At 45.7% G+C, this 22830-nt stretch overlaps 1 protein-coding gene across 1 annotated transcript; it reads left to right on the top strand.

Moving 5' to 3' along the window:
* Positions 1-2406: 2406 nt before the first annotated feature.
* Positions 2407-13724, top strand: HEY2 (hes related family bHLH transcription factor with YRPW motif 2). Its single transcript, XM_059468319.1, has 5 exons — positions 2407-2561; positions 3722-3800; positions 3907-3990; positions 6591-6672; positions 11501-13724. The coding sequence occupies exons 1-5, from the start codon at positions 2479-2481 to the stop codon at positions 12184-12186; spliced, it is 1014 nt and encodes a 337-aa protein (XP_059324302.1). The 5' UTR covers positions 2407-2478; the 3' UTR covers positions 12187-13724.
* The last annotated feature ends 9106 nt before the right edge of the window (positions 13725-22830 follow it).

Genomic DNA, 22830 nt, shown 5'->3' with positions numbered 1-22830 from the left:
CTGCAGCCCAGGCCGGGTAACTCGGGCTCAAAGACCTGCCAAACCTCGCCCTGCATTGAACGGCGATGTCTGAGGCAGGGCAGCGTTTCCCGGCCGCTCCCGGGGCGCCCAGCACGGGGGTCCCGACGGGAGCAGGCCCTGCTATCTCAGGTCTCCCTGTGTCGTTACAGCACAGACAACGAAAAATAATTTGGGGTGGTAATTTTTTTTTTTTTTTTTTTTTGTTTATTGGGATTTTAAAAATATTCTAGAAACTCCGACGTCGAGCACTGAAACTGCTGAGCCTAATCCCAGATTCCTAAAGCGTTTGTGCTTCAAATTGCAGTCGGGCGCCACAGGCTGCTCCTGCTAGTCCACTTCTCCCGAGAGATCCCGATACATTTTAGGGTTTTTTGTTCCTGGGGATTTATTTCGTGGGTTTTGGGGTTTTTTTGGGTTTTTTTTTTTTTTTTTGGTTTTTTTTTTTTTTTTTGAGGGCGAGGTTTGTACTTTGGTTTGGTTTGGTTTTTTGTTCAGATCCCATCAAAGGGGCCATTGTGGGGAATGCGTCCCAAGTTCCCTGGAGCTGTCTTCGCCATTCCCGCAGACGCTCTCTTCTGTTGCGAGTGAGCAGCCGCGGAGCTTTTAGTAACTCTGCAAATACGGGCATGAAAAGGATGTCCCGGTAGGGCAATGAGGCATGAAATCCCGCTGTTCCTTTACATAGTAGCAACATCCACATGAAAGGGCAAACACCCGACGTGCCACCAAATATAATTGCGGAGATGGCGGATGTCGGCGTACAAAAGAGCTGGCACGGGTTTCTCATTCGCAACGGCCCTGTGCCGCACGCACACCCGCGAACGAACCAAACCACCTGTACCTTCCACGGGATTTAACCGAGTGGAAAACTGAGTCACTGGTACCGTCGGCTGCTAAATATAAAGCAGCCGGGGCAAACTCCGCCCGCAGGCAGAAGCGGCACGGGCGCTGCCGCGCGGGCCCGCGCCAGGAAGGTGCCCGCTCCCTCCGGCCCATCGAGCTCGCAGCCTGCCCCGCAAGGAAAGCCGGAGTCATCGGCCGCTCCGGCCCCTTTTCCCTCCCTCCCTCTGTCCGGAGCAGCGCTGTCGCCGCCTGGAAACCCGGAGAGGCGAGAGCAGTGCGGCCACGGTGAGGGCGGCGGGGCCACGCCGCGCTGAAAGGGAGACTCTTGGCCGCTCTGTCATTTGCGGCGACGCCGGCAGCTCCTGCCCGCGTCTCTCTCTCCGGCAGGTGCTGCTTGCCGGAGCCCCGAGCGGCCAGGCGGGGCGGCGAGGGGGCTGCCCCTGTCCCGACAAGGCACCGAGTCATAGCAAGGGCAGCTCCCTCGCCGCTAGCCTTCAAGTCCTCCGGGCTGCTGAACGACCGCCGCTCCGTGTGCCGCCGAGAGCCACGATAAGGCGGAGGTGCCCAAGCTGGTGCCGAACCCTCCCGCCCCGTCCCGGCCCCTCTCGGCCAGCGTCCGACAGCACGGGCGGGAGAAAAACGTTCCTAGGAAGGTGACAAAGGGGATGCAGGGGGGAACAGGCAGGCAGGGGCAGTCGCCGCAGTTGAAAGATTAAATTTCTGCGGAGAACATACTACTCCGAATGTATTTTGTCAGGAATCCGGAATTTGAAAACACAAACAAACGGGGTGGGGAAATCCCAAACAAAAGCAAAATAAAACCCGCCTGCTGCAGATCCTCCGGTAAACGAGACGCTAAACTTCCTCCCAAGTCGTTCCCAGCAGGGATTATCGCTGTGCTTGGCTCCCGGCCCTGCAAGCGCCCGCTAGCCCTCGGCGCGCCCGTGGAACCCAGCGGGACGGGGCGGCCGGGGAGGCGCGCCCGGCCCGGGGGGATTTATACATTTCCCGGGACTTACACAACTCTCGAACGCACTCCCGTGTGCCCGATAACACAACTCGCGGCACCGCAAGAAAGGAGACCGGGGCTGCTGCCACCGCCGGGGGCTCTGGAGCACTGGGCAGGGGGCTGATCCGGCTCGTGTGCTACGGGTGGAGGGGAGCAAGATCGTCCCAAATGCCCGGTGAGAGACGGACAGCGGGGCGACACCGGCCACCCCTCTTCTTCCGGCAGCATCGGACAATCCAGTACTGCTCCTTCTCCCCGCAGGGCGAGCTCTGAGGATGCTCGGAACCCCGCACCCCTCCCTCCCCAGCCCCGTGCCGGCTCCGCTCCCCGCCTGCCGTGAGCCGAGGGCGGCGGGGCCCCCGCCGGGCGGCCGCCGCTCCTCCGCACGCCTCCGCGCCCCGGCGGTGGGCGGCCCCCGCCCGTCACCCTCGGCAGGGCGGGCCTTGCCGGGGGCGGGCCGTCGGGCTTGAGGCTGTGCCGCGGCGTGGGAAAGCGCCTCAGAGAGGGTTTGCTCTGCTGGCGGTGCGGAGTCGTGCTGTGCCGAGTTGTGCCGTGCCCGCAGCCCCCCCGGATTTATTTATCTTTGCCCCCGCGCCGTGCGCACGATGAAGCGACCTTGCGAGGAAACTACCTCAGACAGCGATATGGACGAGACTATAGACGTGGGGAGTGAGAACAACTATTCGGGGTAAGTGGGGCACCTCGGGGGCCGCCGTCTCCGTCGGGGGCGCGGGCCGGGGTGCGCCCCGAGCTGGGGCAGGGCGAGGGGGAGACCCGGACACCCCCTTGGGATGGGAGTGGGGGCAGCGGCCCCCCGAGCTCACCCCCTCCAGGTCAGCTGGCAACTCGCTCGTAGCCCACCAAAAATTAGCCCCGCGCTTGGAGTGCCCGAGCCTCGAAATTACGCGCAGCGCTCCAGTAGCTGTGTGAGCCACCGGGCTGCGGTTCATTAGCTCCGCTTAATTTGCCATTTGCAATCAGACCTTTTCCAAAATCGTTCCTGATCAGGCCGAACAACCTCATTTCCCACGGCGCCAGTGGGAAATGAGCCGTGGAAAGTAAGCAGGGATCCTGAGCAGCTGAACTTCAGCAAACCCGCCGTGCGAGCCGAGGGCGGGCAGTGTTTGCCCAGTGAGGGTCGGGCTGGGCGCTGCGGGGACGCTGAGGGGCTTCAGGGCTCCTCCTGCCAATTTAGAGGTTCATGACCAGAGCCCTATCTCTTCCTCATCGGTGGCTACATAAGTATTAAAAGATACTGATTTTTTTTTTTCTTTGCGCGCTCATGATGAAATAAGAGCACCTTTGTACTCGTGGGTAGTGTAGTTTTAAAAGCAGATTTTGAATTCTGCTCCTGGACAATGCAGCAGAGCCGGGCTGGGCACCTGGCATCGTACTGACCATCTACTGACTGTGTAGCAATGGGCAGCAATGTCGAAACCCAGCAGGCCTGGCAGAGGTTGTGTCATCGGGTATGTCCCCTCACCACTGCTGTTGCCATATAGAGATGGTTCATGTGGATTTGGGCCTGGTTCTTCAGCCTCTGCTTGGCAGGCAGGACTTTATATGCGAAGAAAATGAAATCTGCACTAGATAGTAAACTGTCTACAGAAAAGGACTTTATTTCCTACAGTGTTGGAAAATTCAAAGCGTCAATTCAAAATGTATGCTGGGGTAGTCAAAACTGAAATGCATTGCTGCCTTCAAAAACACTGTGCAATGCAAGGCACTTCTTAAAAGCACTGAAAATGGCATTAGAGGGACTATGCATACGTAATATGGTGACCTAAGGTGTCTTCAAAGAGCGGTGTCAAGTTGTGCAACACCTGATGTGCTTTTATTGTTTCACAGGCAAAGTAATAGTTCTGTCATTCGATCAAATTCCCCAACAACAACATCTCAGATCATGGCCAGAAAGAAAAGAAGAGGGGTATGTTTCATTTAATTATTTTTGCATTTGACAATTTGTATGTTGTGTATTGTGATTTTGCCCTTCATTTTTATAAACTTAATGTGTTTTGTTTTTTTGGGAATAGATTATAGAGAAAAGGCGCCGTGATCGTATAAATAACAGTTTATCAGAGCTGAGGCGGCTTGTGCCAACTGCTTTTGAAAAACAAGTAAGCTTTTTTTTTTTTTTTAATATAAATTCTGTATCTCATCTGGCAATGTTAGTTCTCTTGTCAATGTCATTAAAATAATACTGTATGTGTCCTGATCTGGCACAAAGCAGGCATTTCAATAAAATGCTTTGTTGTGGCAAAACTATTAGAAACATAATTCATTATAAGGCTGAAAAACATTTCCATTCTTTGGCTTGTTTTTCCCTTAAGGGTAACTGTGTTCATGTTGCCTCTGTTCTTTCGATGAATTCCAGTAGTGGTTTTGTTAAAAATGTGCTTTACTCCATATTAAATAAAAAATAAAGATACACAAACCCAACACAAGTCCCTAAACCTGTAAGTAAATTAGCTTTCTGTCTAAGTCTTTAAATATAATTTACTTTGTCACTACTTTAACAGACCTTTTTTTCTCAAATCTATACTTTCCATTGCAAGCAAATCAGTCCAATTTCCTGAAAAGGGAGCATACAGTCTGGATTATTAATGTTTTAAGATTACTCTTTAGAACCAGTGCATTAGGAGGTGGAATAGGCCCGTGTTTGTCAGCTAGTGAAGTCAGTGATATATTCAGACTTTCAGTGAGAAAGTATTTAGTAGGAAGTCTGAAAGGATCCAGTTAACTTCAACTCAGCTCCTTGGTTATGAAATTACAGACCAAGAGATTGGAATACAATGTTTCATTAAAAAAAAAAAGGCTTTTTGGTTTTTCCATTCAAATTTTTTTTCCGTATCTTGAATTTTTTTTTTTGGGCTTTGATTCAATATTCAGCCTTGTTCCTGTTTTGCTGGAAGTGTCTGAAGATTGCTGGATATGTGCAAGTGACACTATGTTTCAATAAAAATGAAACATCTGAAAATAAATAACCTGACTTCCTTGTAATAGTAAAAAAAACCCAGAAAGTAAAATCTGAGAGCAGGACTGGGAGGTGCTGAATATAAGTAGTAACTACGTGGCAAACACCGCACCGTGTTAGGCCTGTTTCATCCCTGGCCTGAGCAAAAGCTGGCTGAAAAAAATAAATTTGAAGTGTTGGTTGAGAGCATCTCTTGTGTCACCTGCAATATGATTTTTAGTAACTGGTAGTTGTCACTATGCCCTTGCGTTGGTTCTGGCAAAACAGTGACAGGGATATTTTCAGCTAGATAAACAGGGGCAAGAGACAACAGTTGTTTGTCCCATTTTATTGTTTATTTCTTGAAAACCACAAACATTATAAAACAAGTCCTACAGAGCCTTTGGAAATTACCCAGCACCATGCAGTTTTCAGCTATTAGTCACTCTCACTGAGACGGCTTGTACTGTGTCTATGGAAAAGATGAAGTCTGAGAAAGTTACAGGATGTAGCTGCATGTAAAACGGGGAATTCTGACCAAAAATTCACACGCACATCAACGTTGGTATGTTGGGAGCAATAAGCAGATTGAAAAAAAGGCACTGCCATAAAAATGAGCATGTGCTGTGTTTGAATCAGAAAGTCCCACCATTTTCCCGCAATATGCCAAGGACAAAGTCATCAGTCCTTGCCCAGCTCCTTGACATTCAGCTCACTGAAGTTTCCAAGTTGGAGGTTTAGTTTCGCTTCCGCCTCCCTCCCTTCCCAAGCCACCGTGCTGCTCCTGAGTGTGGCAGAGATGAGCGCTCTGAAGCACGGCTGCACAGCGCCGGGTAAGCTTTGCCCAGCTCAAAAATGTGCAACCTGGGAGAAGCTGGCCGAGACATTCAGGTGGCCCAGGTGATAACTAAGAGAAAAAAAATTGGCTGGCAGGATGTGATGTGCAGGTGGCTGCAGCTTGCGCGGCCCTGATTTTAACTGATGCCAAGGGATGATCTCTTGCACTGGAATAACATTTGTTTTGTCTGGGTGTGTTCCAGATATCCAAGGGAATGCTACCAAGCAAAATAATTTTATTTATACATTGATATATCAATACTACCTTTTGAGTTCTATTTTGTACTTTTCCAGTATCTCTTGTAGCTCTGTGAGCCACTCTTAGTGTCAGAAAATATTTTTACTGACAGAGGAGCTACACTCTTTCACAGTATTTAGTCATTGCAAAGTAGGCCTCTCACTAACTTAAAATACTGTGGACTGCGTGGCAGTTTTTTAATTTAAAAAATGAGAATGGAATATTCAGCAACCAAATGACACATTGCAAATTAACAGGCCATGAAGAGAGGGACAGTGCTGGGTGTGTGTCCGCAGGGACACCTACCGGTAATAGCACAAAAAGTAACCTTGCAGCAGGGTCCTAACCTGTGGCCACACATACCCTCCTGCCAGCTCTCCCCTTGTGTTTGTTATTAAAAGGGAAGTCCAGAAAGTTGCGTATTTCTCTTATTTCTTGAAGATGTCATCTCTACACTGCCTTCAAGGCCAGAGCTGTGCTGAGGTGTAGCCCTAATAAAGGGAAATTAGGGAGACGGTATTAGTCCTTAGACCAAGTCTGGGAAGCAGATGCTCACGAAAGAATTAAGCAGAGAATGTCCTAATGATAGGGAAAATTGAAACCATAAGGCTGAGCTCAGTGGAAAGTATATAAAATTGAAGTTTCTAGTACTCGTAAGCCTTTATTTATATGTGTCTCTTATCTCAAAGGGATCAGCCAAATTAGAAAAAGCGGAAATACTGCAAATGACAGTGGATCATCTGAAGATGCTGCAGGCAACAGGAGGGAAAGGTAAGGAGCCAACAATTTTTTTTTTCTAATATTTGGGGAAATCTCATAAAAAAAAGTGCTTTGAGGAGCTGTGATAGGCGTTTCCAGATTAAAGGAGTGGAAATCAATGCTAATGGCAGGATTGAACTCGTGGGAAAGAGCTACTGGGACAAAAGAAGCACTTGACCCTGGGCTTGTGTTTGCTTTCATAACACTGTGGGAGTAAAGGCTTCATTCACAGGCAGCCCAGTCAGAGATTTGTTTGGGGTTTCCAAAGAGCACTGAAATCTGCACAGGGAGACAAAACAAATACACAAACACCAAACATAAACAGGAGGTTTGTGGCAACAATTGTGTAGCAGAAAGCCTGATGCTAAACCTCATTATTGAGCTGCTATACTGAAGGAAGTGAACGAAGAAGAACTTTAATTTATGTTTAAATATTTTCTTTGTTCTGGAAAGACTTTTCAGTTCCAGGTTAGACCATCTCATTCACCTGAACAAAACCCAGTCTTGCTCTGTGCATCTGCAGGTATCTGATGAAGTGGGTAGGCAGGCAATACTCTCTGCACTCACATTTCTATGCTATATTTGTGTGTCAGAGGCTGGCATAGCTCCCTGTTAATGGGTGCTGGCGTGATGCAGTGGCTGCACTCGCTGACCCATTAGATCAGCCGAGCGCCGGGAGTCGAGCGTACCTTGCTTGTGCAAGCTGACAGTCCCAAGGCTGGAGGCCAGATGGTTTCAGCCACCCACGAGGTGTTCTGTGTAGTCATGATTTTGGAACTTATTTGGAGCGAAAAACTTGCTGGCATTCCATAAGCATGGTCCCACGTCCCGTGCCATCAACCATGATCATGCTTTGAATTGTTGTAATGGGAGCCAGCTGATTCTTCACTCACCCACTATACCATATAGGTAAAGGCTAGAAAAGAAACTGCTGCTGTCTCTCTTACTTGTTTTTTGACCAAAGTTTTTAGTGTATGACTGAATTATGCTCCTCTCCGTACCTTGCAGCAATTAAAAACTCAGCTCAGAGTCAGTGCGTGCCTAACAGCAGATGGCTATAGGAAAGCATGTTAAAAGCTGGTGTTTTGTTATTTGTGAAAATTAACGCCAAGCTGACACACCTTTTCTGTAGGTGTTAAGGAGTTTTTTCTAGGAGTCTATTTAAGCTTAAAAGTTATGGGTAACTTGTTTGATAAGAGATGAAAGGAATTTTATTGCCCATCAGGTAACAGACATGTCTCTCGATTCCTCAGGAAATGTACTAAATTTAAAGAAGGTTGACATATATGTAAAAAGTCCTTGAGAAAGCACTGTAGTTGCTAAAGATACACTCTTGAAAGTTATGAAATGCCAGAATTGATCATGGCTGTGCAATCTGTGTTCAGGTGATTTGGATCCTCTGTGTGTCCGAGCGATGGTGCCTTCTCTGAGTGTGTGGCTGTGTGCTGGTTCCACAAGCTCTGTCTCCCTTGCTGCAGGGAGCACAGAGTGCTTGGCTGCTGAGGGAAGTGGTGGCTGTTTCATTTCACCCTCCCCATGCGATGTGTGGCTCAGCTATCCCAGCCTGACCCCCGCGTCACGCTGCACATTGTTCCTCTGAGGAGCTGCAGCAGCTCCCAGCCCTCCAATGTTTGCACTGACAGCGGGACAGCCTGGAGGTGAACCCAAATGGAGACCTCAACTATCAGGAAGCTTCCTTCCCCAGCTTCCCCGCCCAAAAAAAGTATGCAGAGGATTTTTATATAAATGGGTCAGGTCAGGTGGCCAAGTGGGGCAGGGGATGAAATGCCTGGGATGGGAGCTGCGGGACAGAGAGACGTGTTGGTGGAGCCCAGCCTCTGGCTCCAGTTGGACAAACTGCATGTTGCTAGCAGTCCCAGGCCTTGCAGTCTCTTCTCTTCCTTTGTTGGTCTCTGCTCCTTGTCCCTCCTGCCCCAGCTGACACTGGCATAGCTGTGGCAGTGCGGGAAAGGATGAATGTTGTGGTGCAGGGAGAGGCAATGCAGGCTTATTTCTGCTACTGCCTTTCACACCATGATCCACAGTGGGTGGCCCATCACAATAATACCTGATCGCTTCACAAATACTACAACTTTATCTGCTCCTTCTGTCCTAGAGATAAGAGTAATCTCACTGCACAGATTAAGAAACTGTAAGAAAAAGAGGTTTGAGAATGAGTACTGGGTTAAGTTTAAGCCTGCATTTCCTGCTTGCTTAGTGTTTTACTTTGCAATCTAACAGTTTTAAATATAATTTCTAAGAGTATTTTTAAAGTAGATATTTGTTTTATTTGTATTGATTTCCCTCTTTGTAATTCATCTTGTGTGCCAGAGGATTTTTTTTTGTATCAGCAAAAAAATTAGTTTCTTCATTTTTACCAGGGACAATCACTTCTTTCTGAGGAAAGGAGAAATGGGTCCTGATACCCATTTGCTGCCCTGCATTAAGGACTGTCCTCTTCCTCACACAGAAAGGAGGACATCCATGATGGGGAGTGGGTGGGACTGGGCAAGTCGGGATGGGCTTGGCCACCACTCAGCACACTGATCCCGAGGTGGGCAGTGCAGGTGAGAAACCCAACACTGCTTCTGCCCCTTCTTTTCTTTTCAGAGCTGCCTGGGCAGGCAGGCAGGCAGATGCCTCTCAGGTCCTATGCAGGCTCCGTGTTTCTGCCGCCCTGACGCAGGTGTGGACAGTTCTGTGGACAGTCTTCTATTCACACTGAGCTATTATTTTGGCCAAAGGCCAGGGCTTTTTGCTGGTGGTGCAAGCAAGCACAGGGGAGGAGTGATTTATCAATAGTGAGTTGCTTGCAGAGAACTCAGTGTGGTTTTATTGAAGCTTCACTACAAATTTATCTTGAGTGAATGACACCTGGGTCAGTGCATGGGTTCATGTACCTTAAGTGACCTGTGTGCAGCAGGTGGGTTACCAGGACAGATGAGGTAAAACCAAGAGTTCCTGTTCACTGCAAAACACTGGCATGTGCACATGGTGGAGGACGTTTGTGGGTTGGGAAAGAAATGAGAAACAACATTTTTAAGTCTCTCTCAGAAGGGGGAAGCTGATGAAGGGCAAACCGGGAAAAGATAACCATTAAAATATAATGGAGCCTGGGAGTCCCAGATCTCATCTAGCCTCTGTTTTCATGCCTCGGCCACCATAGGAGACTGAAAGGGAGCCAGGATCGCCAGGGCTTTGGGATGGCTTGTCACAGAGCCAGCAGCTCAGACTCAGGGGAGGCTGGTGACAACCACATCCCCCACATCTCTTCCAGTCCAGGAGGGAGGGAGGCCGGGAAGCCCTGGCTTGAGCCGAGTGCTCTCAGGACTCCCAGGCTGGCTGACTCGTGGCCAGGACTGGGAAGTGGTTCTGGCTCTGCGTCAGCCCCTCTGAAGCTGCTGGAGTCCTGGAGCCTCCGGCACAGCAGCAGTCCCCACGCCAGGCTGACTGGCAGCCGAGAAGGTGCCCTGCTATCTCACTGCTCCAGGCATGCCTGGCCTCTGTTTCTCAGGAGCTCGCTCAAACCTTTGGTCGCAGTGGACCCAGCAGGAAGAAAGCTGTGAGGAGTCAGCACTTGAGGACAGGAGTCCTCAACTCCTCACGCTCGCTGATCTGCTGGCTGAGCCAGAGTTTCACTCAGGTTCAGATGAGCAAGTAGGCTTGCAGCAAAAGCACCGTCATGATTTGGCTAGAGGGAGTCTATAGCGGGCAGGGGATTTGGAGCAACATGGATAAATGTGCCTGAGTTAATTCTATAATGTGGGCATGCAGTGGTGGAAGTGCTTCTTTCTAGCCTGAAAATTGATTAAAATGAAAAAAGCCATCTAAAGTGCTAGCATTTTTCAGAAAGGCCAAGATTATTTCATGACAGAGTACAAGGCATTGCTGCCACGTTCCACCATAAGAGGGGCACTTGATCTTTATATACTGACACACATCACATACCTAAAAATTTTCGTTGAAAGTGAGAGGAAAAACACCATGCCAACTTGGGAATGGATAGGATATGATTCCCCCAAGGAGACAACATTTAAACTAAAATAGGAAAATTCCAAAAAGTGAAATAGGTTTTTGTGGTTGAAGAGCTGCAAGTTAAACGCAAGATTTTATGCTCAACCCTTTATCCTTTCATGTGCATTTAATAAAACTTTTTTTTTCAAATGCTTTTTTGTCCCAAGCCTATGGAGCTCCAGTTGCTGTTTGTTGAAATACCTCATGGGCCATATGACTGTCAGTCTTCCATCTCCAAATTAGCAATGGCATTACATAAAACATTTTCTCAGTAAAGCTTTTTATTGTGTGTGTGCAGAGTCATCACAAGATGTTTTTTGTTTGTAGTTAAGCAACACCGTATGTCATATTGTCTTAATGACTCTGTGAAGTAGATGGGACCCCAGCAGCAGCGACAACAACTATCTCACAATGTCAAGAAATAGTTTGAAAGCATTAGGATGAATGCCAGTGTAGGGAAGAAAAGGCAGGATAGTACGTGCAAGCTCTCTGATCTCCAGCCTGTTTCTTTGTGTGGATAAGCATCTCATTCACACATACAGGATCAACATTGCACTGCAGCAGCTTGCTGAGGAATTTCAGGAGAGGCATCATGTATCTTTTTAAGTGTCTTATGGACTTACTTATTTTCATTTGTATATGGTCTGCATAAACAACTGCAGCTTATTACATTACAGGGATGGTCACAGAGATCATTTTACAGACCAGAGAACAGACTTCTGTTGCACATCTTAACCCACAAATGGCAAACGGGAAATGCGGTGGCTGAGCCAGGGCTCGGTTGGCCAGATCCATATTCAACACGTATTTTGCCCTCCCCTTGCAGGTTATTTTGACGCCCATTCCCTGGCCATGGATTTCATGAGCATCGGCTTCCGGGAGTGCTTGACAGAAGTGGCGAGGTACCTGACCTCGGTGGAAGGCCTCGACACGTCCGACCCCCTGCGCGTTAGACTCGTGTCCCACCTGAGCACCTGCGCCTCTCAGAGGGAAGCTGCTGCCATGACCTCCTCCATGGTCCACCACCACCACCACCCCTTGCACCCTCACCACTGGGCCGCCGCCTTCCACCACCTCCCGGCCGCTCTGCTGCAGCCGAACGGACTCCACCACGCCTCCGACACCGCCCCGTGCAGACTCTCCTCGGACGTGCCCCCTCACGGCTCCGCCCTGCTCACGGCCACATTCGCCCACGCCGATGCCGCCCTCAGAGTCCCCTCCGCCGGCAGCATCGCTCCCTGTGTCCCTCCTCTCTCTACCTCCCTCTTGTCCCTGTCGGCCACTGTTCACGCCGCGGCAGCAGCAGCCACAGCCGCGGCCCAGAGCTTCCCCCTCTCCTTCACCGGCACCTTCCCCATGCTGCCCCCCAGCGCGGCCGCCGCCGCCGTGGCCGCGGCCACCGCCATCACCCCTCCGCTGGCCGTGTCAGCCTCTGCCAGCCCTCAGCAGGCTGGCACCGGCGGCGGCACGAAACCCTACCGACCCTGGGGGACTGAAGTTGGAGCCTTTTAAGTCCCCCCCCACCCCGGCCACACACAGCTCTTCCCACTGCAGCTCCCTCCTCTCCCTGTCAGCACACGTGCATGTGCTCACAGCCACGAGCCGCCATCCCCGCACCCAGCCCCGGCGCTGCCGCGTCCTCCCTGCTCAGCCTCACCCGAGGGGCCTGAGCGGTGCCGGCGGGCCCACCGAGGAACGGCGATTACCCATCCTCACTGCCGGTGTCGGAGAGGACATGGGGAGACGCCTTCTTCTTCTTCTTCTCCGTTTCACTTGCTGGAGGCACCTTGAGGGAGCAGCAATGGCTTTCATAACAGTGTGACCATGTCGGCATGTAGAGGTTTCCTGCAACATACGTAGGAATACGTAGACATTAGAACTAATAGTTCTCCAGCTATGCATCCTTGTTTGGCAGAGAGGTGAGGGTTGCATCTACCAGATCTCCCCAGGCTAGAAAAGGAGTTCCAGTTTCATAAGTGCCTGACATTGAAAAAATAATAAATAAATATATATATATGTGTGTGTGTTCTGCTAAAACAAATAACATTGCACAGGTATGAATATGGTATGGGAGGGAGGGGAAGTTTTGCGTTCAGCTCCAGAACTAGGATACTTTTCCAGGGCAGATTGTGCTCTTGAAGGAGAAAGGTTTTTTTAGCCAAAAGAATGCCGAGGAAGAATGTTTAGTTTGACAGGCCTAGTTCTCGCTTAGTTCACTTTCTTTGTACAGACTTGCCAAATTGTGACGTCTAGCATAGCATTGGCAAAAGCAATTATCTTATCAGTGCTGGGATTAATGAATGTTTCAGTACTGCCTGTGAGCCCTGAGGCACCCATTTTTATGGCTTAAACTTGGTGCTAGCTCCTATCTGCACAAACAGTGAATTTGTCGTGCACCCAGAAGTAGCCACCTATTGAAAGTGTGCACACTTGGATAGAGTAATTCATGCCAATACAAGAGATTCAGTGTTGTAAGAGTTCAACTTAACTTATTTAGCTGTATTTGGACATTCACTTTTAGCCGATTCAGTGCAAGATCCCTCTTCTTTTCACTATCAACTTCTGGGAGAATGATCACTCTGGGTATGAATGAAGTTATGGTAGGGACGACTTTTAAATTGGCTATTAACACGCCAACATTGTAATGTGGGTTTGATTCCAAACCAAAATGAATGTATTAATGGGATGTGAGTAAATTATTTTGTCAATACCCAGATAACTAGTGCTGCATAAAATGGTTTGCGTTCATTTTTATTACAGTGACTTAAAATAACCTAAGTATTTTAATACAACCAGTCAAGAACTAGAGATTTTATGTAAAAAAAAAAAGAAAATAAAAATAAAACACAGCATGTATTATTATGCACTTGATTTCTCTGCTGTGTGGAGAAAGCAATAAGCATTGAAAATGTTAAACATTATGCAAAATATACTTTAAAATATTTGTTTTAAAAATACTGTACCTAGTCGGTCTTTTATGCATTACTTTGTTAACCTTTTTTCTATGCAAAAGTCTTTACATATCACTAATTAAATGAAGTCCTTTTTGACTGCGTTTTATGGATGATTTGTTACAGTATTTGTTTGCTTTTGAAGAATACTTGTGGACTCAGAGTTGTTTTCTGCCCCTGATAACAAGCCTGTTGGCTGCTCTGTACTCTTCTGCTCCCCTTGCTCAGCCCACCTTCTCCAGCGTGCTCTGGAATAGGCAGGGGAAAACAGCAAAGCAGCATTGGTTTTCAGGCTTGCAAACTGGCCCTGCATTGATGGTATGCTTAATGATGCAAGCATATCTGTTCATCCTGGAGAGCCCCAAAAATCATTGAGGTTTCTAGGTTCAGTTTTCCACAGGGTTTAGAAGGTGAAAATGTTAACCCAATGACATCATTAATCCATAAATATATGGAATGAGAGGAGGTAATTTTTACAAGTTCTGGTCTTCTAATTTGACACTTCTCACTGAGGCAAGGGTTTGTTATTGTTTCATCAGACCTGCTAAGCCCCTCTGTGGAAAGTGTGGAAAGCTCTGTTTGTAAGGATGAGCACACAGTCTTACATGTCTGAATGCCAAAATAACAGCTGGCAAGACTGAGACACAGAAAAAGGGGATCACACCACAGCCAGCCAGACGCTTCACTCGTCACCAAAAGCCTCAGCAGCCTCAGCTCAGTGGCTCACTCTCCTGTCATCCTTTCTCCCAAATATTAAACCTGGAACTCATCCCTGCCTCAATTAGCTGGTCTCTGGCACTTAAGTGAGGAGGGGTTGTCATTCACCTGAAAAAATGGTCAAAAGAGGGGGAAGAACCCCTTGTAACCCCTACACAACCTTGATATTCTTTGAAATAGTGTTGTTTGGGGGGAATATGACTTTTTTTTTGTTAAGCGCAGAAATGCTGTGCTGCTGTTCTGGCATATTTAGCAGCATACAGATGAGGTATCATTCACTTTCTAAATGTGTATTTTCAAGAAAATAGAGGGCATTAATGGCTGGTAGATAAAAAGTGGGGTTTATTTGCATGAAAGAGCAGGTTGCAGCCCTGCTTCACAGTAAGCTATTAACTTGCTCTCAAAGAGCCTGGTAGGAGGTCTCTCAGGCATGTATCACCTTAAAAATAGGCACCCACTGACTTGGTTCCATCTAAGGTCTTCAATCTAATTGATGTGCCTCAAAACATCATTTGTTTCCCAAAATGCAATATTCTGCCTTGTTCTAAAAAAATGGCAGTTTGAAAAGACACTGATTAGGTACACGGCACTGACAGATTTGTGCAGCCTGTTTGTGCTTATCCCGTTTTCACTTTCAAAAAAAACAGTTGCTGATGCATCCTCTATTGTTTTTTGTGTGGGCTTTTGGTCTCTACTCTTTTTTGTTGTGTTGTCTTTTGGTTTGCTTTGAATCAAATCACATAGAAGACATGAGGAGCTGATCCTTCATGCCTGCTTTTTCCTAGGCTGTTGGGAATGTTACCTCTTTGAGAGTGGATGAAGATTTCCCAAGTGAGAAATTAACGATGAAGACACGTATTTGGTGTGTGCTGTTGGAAAGACATGAGAGGGTAATAGCTTCTGGTGGCTTTGGCTGTAGCTGTGCTAACAGGTCAGGGCTGAAGGCATCTATGCAGTCTTTAAGGAGCAAGGGAAAGCTCTTTCCTTGGCATAACCAAGATGCAAAAGTTAGGACCCATGACTGTGCACATGCAACCTTACTTCAGCCTTTTTCTATCTTTATTGTGCATTCAATGAGGAGTGGACCTGGATGAAGGATAGTAAGAGTAATTTATATAATTTAAGAGTAGATCATGGCACATACTACAAGAACACAATTCAGGCTGCTTGTTCAACTGTCAGCAGTTGGCTTTGACTAACTTTTCAATGGGTGGGTTTGAAACTTTAAATTCCAATTATCAGGAGGATCAAAGCAGGTTATGCAATTTCCTAGAATGTTTTTCTTAAAAGGAAAAAACTAAAAACCAATTCTGTCACTCAGCATTAGCAGGCTCAAAACCTTAGCCCTCAGCAATGCAAATAAAAAGCACTTAGACTGCTGAGAGAAGATTATTACCCTAGAGAGGAGACAGGCAACTGAGAGGCAGTGCTGCCTCTCCTCCCTTTGCTGTGATTGCAAGGGGAGGAAATCCGGCATTAGGTATTGCCTAGAAGAAAAACCGGCTACTGTGGCCGAGGGCTGAATGCATATATTCAAAGCAGAATAATTGTCTGTGACTACCTCTGCCTGAACAACTGCCAGGAGGTGCCAGCTTACGCTGCTGCCTCCTTAGTGTGAACCTTGAAAATGTTTGCAGCTGTTTTGAAAGATGGTACTTCAATCAGGATGCCATGAGAGAAGTCTGCGACATGGGTTTTGGCAAATTCTTACGGCTATTGTAAATGAGGAATGTGTGCTTTACAACAGGAAAAGGTCACAAGCCCCTTTTAGTCAAAAGATACAACATAAGAAAATACTGATATGTGAAGTGGATTTCACCAGCTCTGTAGTCACCAGCCTCATTTCTCATCTGCTTCTGTGGGCACAGATAGCCTGAGATCACACAACTGAGGACCTGAGGGATTGAACTGGTAGTTTTGCTCAGAACTAGAAAAGATGAAGGCCTTGATATAGGTTTGTTCACAAGCTTCATGTGTCCAAGCTTCATTTGTGTGAGGCCACTGCATGAACCTGAGTTAATTTTACTCAACACTGAACTTTCTACTGTGCACTGTTACTCTGCTTCATCATTTGATCCAGCAAATACTCAAACATTAGTGTGTAAAAATCTCAAAGGAATGAGTGCAGCAACACGTCTGATCATAAATAGAAATTATAAGTAGAGGAGCACTAGGCAGGTGCTAGAAATGCTGTGATCTCCACTCAAGGGTAAACCAAACCTCTCCTGATTTATAAATGAAATAACATTTTGACAGATAATTGACAGATAATTTCCATAAAATACATGTGATTTTCTTTTTTGGGAAAAGGTGTGTTTGATTTTGATTTGTTTTTTTTATCCTGGTAATTGCTTTTACTGGAAGTTGTAAAGCGCTATGAATGTGCAAACACAATCACTTAGTCATCATTCAGTTGTCTAAATGTTTGCCATGTCCAAAGTTTGGCTCCAGCTATCACTTTGGAGGGGGTAGGTCTCCCTTGTGTACTGTGTCACCTCTGCCAGTCCTGTGCAGATGCCTGGGAAGTACAAGTTGCTATGTGTTAGGCCAGGCAACTGAATTTCTCTCTGTCTTGCATCATCTTTGGAGATACAGGACTTGAAGCTTAATAATATTTTCACATATGATCTAATTTTTTCAAAGAATCAGACACCTCATCAGAAGAAACAATAGAACAGTATCAAAATCATCTGGTGATAATGCATTATCATCTGTCACTCCCATAGAACTAAGAGCAGTCAACACCTCAATCAGCATCAATTTTAGAACTTCTCTTAGTGCTCTGACTTCAGCAGTGGTGATGACTGTAAGATGACATCAATATAATTTGTTTTTAAAGGCATATTTTTCTGCATTCATAGTGGCAATGTAAATCTGGGACACATGATTTAGTGTTGTACCCTAGATACTCAAATACCAGAAGCAAAAGGAAGTGATTATGGGAAATAAAATGAAATATGTCTGGTTGAATTATTTTCAAGGTCTGAAGAGGCAGATTCCTTTTCTACAGATATACAACTGCCAATATTGAATTCAAGCAAAGCTAATTGTTTTAGACAATGTTTTAACAGTGCTATTACTTATTCTACAGGAAAGTCTTCTGAGTTAGTGCCTGAATTTTTCTTTCCACTCAGTTCATTTTCAGGATTTTTCTCTTCTACAAAGAAAGTTTTCAGGATGAAAAAATTCCTGAATGCAACACTGAAATTGTGGTTGCAAGGAAATTTTGAACACTGCCTATGTGAACTGCAAGACCTCTGCACCCACTCCAGGAAACAGTGTCCCAATGGAAGATGTAAAGGAAATGGTTTTACCTGTAAGGAATACCCATAGATATTACTACATGGGAAGTGAAAATCTAACAAATTAATACAAGGCAATATATAAACCCAAGGAGACAAAACTGTAGTTATATAAAGGCCTACATACACTTTTCCCCCCTTACTTTTGATTTAACTCAGAATGCTGTATTTTTTTCATATCTCAGAGAAAAGTGACTTTAATTTTCTTGAGAAAAAGGACTTTCTTCCTCGACAAGTTTAAAAGAAAAGTTAAGCATTTAAGGTGCACTTTCACAACTTGATTAACAGGACAAGGTCTGTTGTGTGTGGATTGTTCACATAGCTCTTAATGTTACTTGCCAGCACAGCCCTTGGTTTTTTAATACAAGCCCTAAAATAAAATAACATTGTTTTTCTCCCCACCCCCTCTCCCTCTGTTGCTTTCAAAATGTATTTTGGTGGAGGAGAAGGAAGTTTATTTTTCTTGGCTTTTCTGGGGTTTGTTTTTCTGAAGAGGCACCAGGGTGGCAAGGGGGAGCGGTGGTGGGGACTCTGGCTCCTTGGGCACCAGCAGCATCTCTTTCCCTCTACCAGGCAAAGCTCCTTCCTCTCCTTTTCCCTCCCCTGCCCTCTTTTTGGGCAGCTGTCCCACTGGTAGTCCCCCTCCCTCCTTTCCCAGCAGAAAGGGGATGCAACCTTTGCAAACCAGGCAGCCACCCCAGCAGGGGCTGGTGGCGAGGACCAGCTGCCAGCCTGCGGTTTCATGAGGCTGTTTCAGTCCCTCTTACCACACTTTGTCATTTTGTCCATCATACAAGCTGAAGTGAATGTTTTCTGATCATTATCTCAGACCTTCAGCCACAATCTACTGTGGCCAATGTCTGTCTGCTTCCTTCCCTCCTTATGTTATCAAGAATCTGATACCTGCCCTGCTACAATGACTTTGACCCTTCAATTTATTATTGCATTTAGTGAATCAAAATGCTCCCAACAGGAATCTCAAAACAAAACAAATAAAACCATTTCTTGATGCTGCTGAAAACTGACCTTCATGTGCCACCCTGTCCTCCTTCAAGGCCTGCTAAACAGACAAAAAAGATTCCCGTTAGTAAATCACTATTGGATCATTAAACCTTTTTAAGGCAGTGTGTGCCTTACCAAGAGAATGAGGATTACGACACAGCAGTGGCTGCTGCCCACCGACGATCATGGGAACCGACCTCAGTAATAAATCCATTAATTATCTGCCTCACTTTGACTGGTTCTCACGCCAGAGCCGCTCCTTTGATGTGACCGTCAAAACCCAAGGATGCCCGATAGCAGTAGCCACCAACAAAACAAAAGAGAAGTAATAATTCAATATAAATATGTAAGACCTGCTTGCCCATATGCCCAGCTTTTGCAGTGGAGTGTTTCTGTGCCTGTGGTTCAAACTGGAGGCAAAAAAAAAGGGGAAATAAAGCTCTTTTTCTCCTTTACATAACCTTTAAAGTAAAGAAGAACTAGGCACGTTAGAGAGATTTTTTAGCTATTGTTGACATGAGTGACTTTTTCCCTGTTGCTTTTCAAAATCAGTGTAACAGTTCATCACCAATATGACTTATCCGAAGGAACTAAGGATGTCCTTCTGAGGGAAACAGGGGAACTCTTCCTCTTCAGTGTGATTATTTGTGTGAACAAAATTCTTTATTCTTTTAAGCCCCCTGCAGGACCAAAACTTTAGAGGATGAATTTTTGTCCAATTTTTAAAAGTTTTGGGTGTCAAGCTACTTTTTCAGTGTTTAAATACATAGGAAATACAACTTGTTTGTTAATTTACTTCTTGGCTACTCACCTGTAAAGTGGGAATAGTGTTAATTAATATTTGTCCTTGATCTTGTCTAATTAGACCACAGACCCCAGGGGAAAGACTAGTTCCTAACTCATCATCACCTTAGGAGCACTTTTAACTCAAGTTTCTATCCCTTACCATAAGCCTTTGATTAATAGAAGGTAGTAACTCTCCTGGAGCCCGGGTGCTACTGAGGGAGGTGAATTTCTGATGGCATAATGAATGACTTGGAAGGAAAGCCCCTTTGAATGTATGACCAGAAGAGAAGTAGAATTCATGCAATTGCATTTAATCATTTGGCTTTTTTTTTTTTGTTTTTGAGGATCAGCAAACTGTAATAAGCAGTAGTTACATGAGATTTTAAGATACCTGGTTTATCTTTAAGATACCTGGAATTTGCCTTCATCCACAGCAGAAGCACCAGCCACTCCTTTCCCACCAAAGACACACTTAAGGGGATCATGATGTAAACCCAAGAGAGACCACTTCAGAACTGAGTTTGGCATGTGCACAGAGGCTCCCTGTGAGCCTTGTAGCAGGTAGGGGAGTCATGGTGACAGAAGCTCAGGAGCTCATATTCATCTTCTCATGTGCTTCACACTCTTCTTCAGCCTGGTAACTTAAGGGAAGATGAGTGCAGTGTGGTAGGAGGGATGAAAGCCCTTGCAGGCTACAGCAAGGAGCTCCATTTTGATAGAACCAAGGCCACAGTCCCGACAAATCTGAAACTGAGACTTACTACCTGGCTTGGGGTAGAGAATGAACAAACTGCAAAACGTCATCCTGATAGAATTAGGCAGGTGGTTTCTTATCTGAGCAGACAGGGAGATCATTCCTTTTTTTTTCATTTATGTTGCTGGTTCTCTTGTGCAGAACTGCAGGTTACACAATACAAATTATGCCAGTTATGGAATACAAAGTTGTAATTTCTGTAAAAAAATCCCTTGCAAAGGGTGCAGGGGCAGTTTGGGTGGACAGCCACAAAGGCACCCTGCTGTGGCTACCCTCCATCAGCCCAGCTGCCTTGTCCTTGTCGGGGTTGCTGCTATTCCCAGCTACATGCAGCAGACAGCACCACCAGCCAGAGCATGTGTTGTAATACCAATTTATAGTCTGTTATTATTTTCCTGCTTTGGGGGGAAAACTGGAATCTCCCAGCTCTGTTTTCCTGCTAGCAAGACAAAAATTAGGCACAGCATAATAACGTTGTCAATATAGTTTACTAAAGTGTGATTATTCAAAAGAGCACATGGGAAACAAAGCATGGAAAGGCAGAAGGTAATGATTGACTGTAGCCACAAGGCAGTATAAAAAGGATCTAGAAAGCAGATTTGCAGCATGCAAGAGAAAAACTCAGACTTTTAAAAGGATCAGAGCTTTCATAATTTCATGATCAGAGTACTTCTTAATAGGACATGGCAACTGCTCCTGTAAAAAGACTTGCTGGAAAATAGTCCTTGGACAGTATTATCTAGATCTGGGAGTGGTAATTAAATCTGTATTGGACTTTCAATAACATTACCTTAAATAAACTGCCTTGGCTTGCATAAAATAGTTTCTCTTTAAACATAATTTAGAGTAAATTTTCCAACTGTAGTTCTCAAGGAACAGTCCTGGCAGGATGTGCAGTGAGGTTGTCATATTTTTTTTTTATCTTATTGTCTAGAACATGTTTCGAAGTGAATCTGTAGCTTGGGAAGAAATTTACAGTTGTGTTTTATGACATCAATATTATAGATATTCAATATATAGAAAGAATATTGGGATAGATAATAGGACGGGGGGAAAAAAAGCCTGGAAAAAGGATTGTGTGCCTGAAAGCATCTTTTGGGTTTGTTTTTCCTTCCACCCCACCAGTTTAATAAACACTTTGTCTTGTTTGTGTCCTTTGACTGCCATGGTGACAGCACTAATATAGCACAGACTGCTCCCATGGCTCACCAGCCTTGTGAATCCATGCAGAAGGGAAGGGAATGAAACCTTATCTTGTGTCCTTGGGCAGGTGATGCCCCAGTATCCTGACCTGGGATGCAGAAATTGTAGTTCCCTTCTTCACCTTGGCACAAACTTTGTGCATGACCTTCAGTTCAAAACCTACAGGTGAAAAGCAGAGGTGCTGCTGTGGGGGTGAAAAACAGAGCGGCTCTGGGGGTGAACATGTTCAGGGACACATGGTCTTTGTCACTCTGGTAATGGTATGTGTCCTCACTGTATTAATGCCACAGACAGGATGAGGTGATGGAGTCTGAGTCACACTCCTGATTATACTTTGTGACCTTTTTTTTTTTTAATGTTATATTGACTGTTTAAAGACAGCTTGTAAAGTTTCCATATACAGCATTCGACTCAGAAACTATGCCGTGATTTGCCTTAATAAAAGCTTCATTTGTACATGAAATTTGCTTCATCAGCAAATACAAGTCCTACATTGCTCTACAGCTCGTTGGAATGAAACGGGCACAACGTTAACTTAGGGAGCTGGCTCTGAAACCTCCAGAGGAGGGGCTGCTCTGGGAACCGCGGGCGGGTGGCGGCAGACAAAGGACCGGGATGCCACCTCGTGGCGTGTTCCTACAATATTTATATCGCTAGGCAAAGAAAGGCTCCTTCCCTTGGGGAGGATACCACGGAGCTGCACTTGTTTACATCCACAATAAAACAGACAAAAAGGCGATAAGTGGCCAAGAGAATGTCCTGGGAACAGAATAAATCTAACGACTGCATGACTCTATGCCCTTCAAACAGAAGTGAAATATGACGGCAAGTAGAAAATACGACTATAAAAAAAGAGTGGGAACTTCCATTTTCTAAAGAATTGCTAGTTGTAAAACTCATGCAAAATTTTATGTTCACTCACAGCCAAGATACTTCATATAAGATTGGAAAAAACTTACAAAGTGGAACTAATGTAGGACTATAACTTAAAGGAGGTAGCAAGAAAGAAAAGTTGACTCAGCTGCTGGTTTAAGTTGATCTACAGTTCAGGTATTTTCCTTATATTCTTATTTCTTCTGCAGGTCATTTCCATACCTTTGCAGTTCATTTCCAACCCTTCCACAACTTTGCTGTGACATGGAAAGCACTTCGTCACCCTTATGACGAAGAACAGACATGAAAGTGAAAATATTTGCGAGCCAGTATCTCAAAATCTACCACAGTGAGAAGCAAATTCAGCTACACTTTGAAAATGTGTTATTCATAATCTTATATTTGTTTGAAATACCTCTGCTATTGCCAGATCACTTCTGTCATGTGCTTTTGATGGCTCTGCCAGTCCTGGGTGTGCAAATGTCCTACTACAAAATGAGTTAAAGCAAAAGGAAATGCTTATTTTGTTCCTATTCTGTAAAGCCAAATATATGCCTTTTCTGGGAAG

This window comes from Ammospiza nelsoni, chromosome 3, assembly GCF_027579445.1.
Source record: "Ammospiza nelsoni isolate bAmmNel1 chromosome 3, bAmmNel1.pri, whole genome shotgun sequence".
In the NCBI taxonomy this organism is placed as follows: Eukaryota; Metazoa; Chordata; class Aves; order Passeriformes; family Passerellidae; genus Ammospiza; species Ammospiza nelsoni.
The sequence above is the reverse complement of the archived record's forward strand: the minus strand, read 5'-3'. Positions and strand labels throughout refer to the sequence as shown.

Excerpts from the sequence above, each read along its gene's own strand:
- HEY2 (XM_059468319.1), top strand. The coding sequence starts at position 2,479 with ATGAAGCGACCTTGCGAGGAAACTACCTCAGACAGCGATATGGACGAG. Across the intron at positions 3,801-3,906 it reads CCAGAAAGAAAAGAAGAGGG|ATTATAGAGAAAAGGCGCCG; the intron begins GTATGTTTCATT and ends TTTTGGGAATAG. Across the intron at positions 6,673-11,500 it reads GCAGGCAACAGGAGGGAAAG|GTTATTTTGACGCCCATTCC; the intron begins GTAAGGAGCCAA and ends CTCCCCTTGCAG.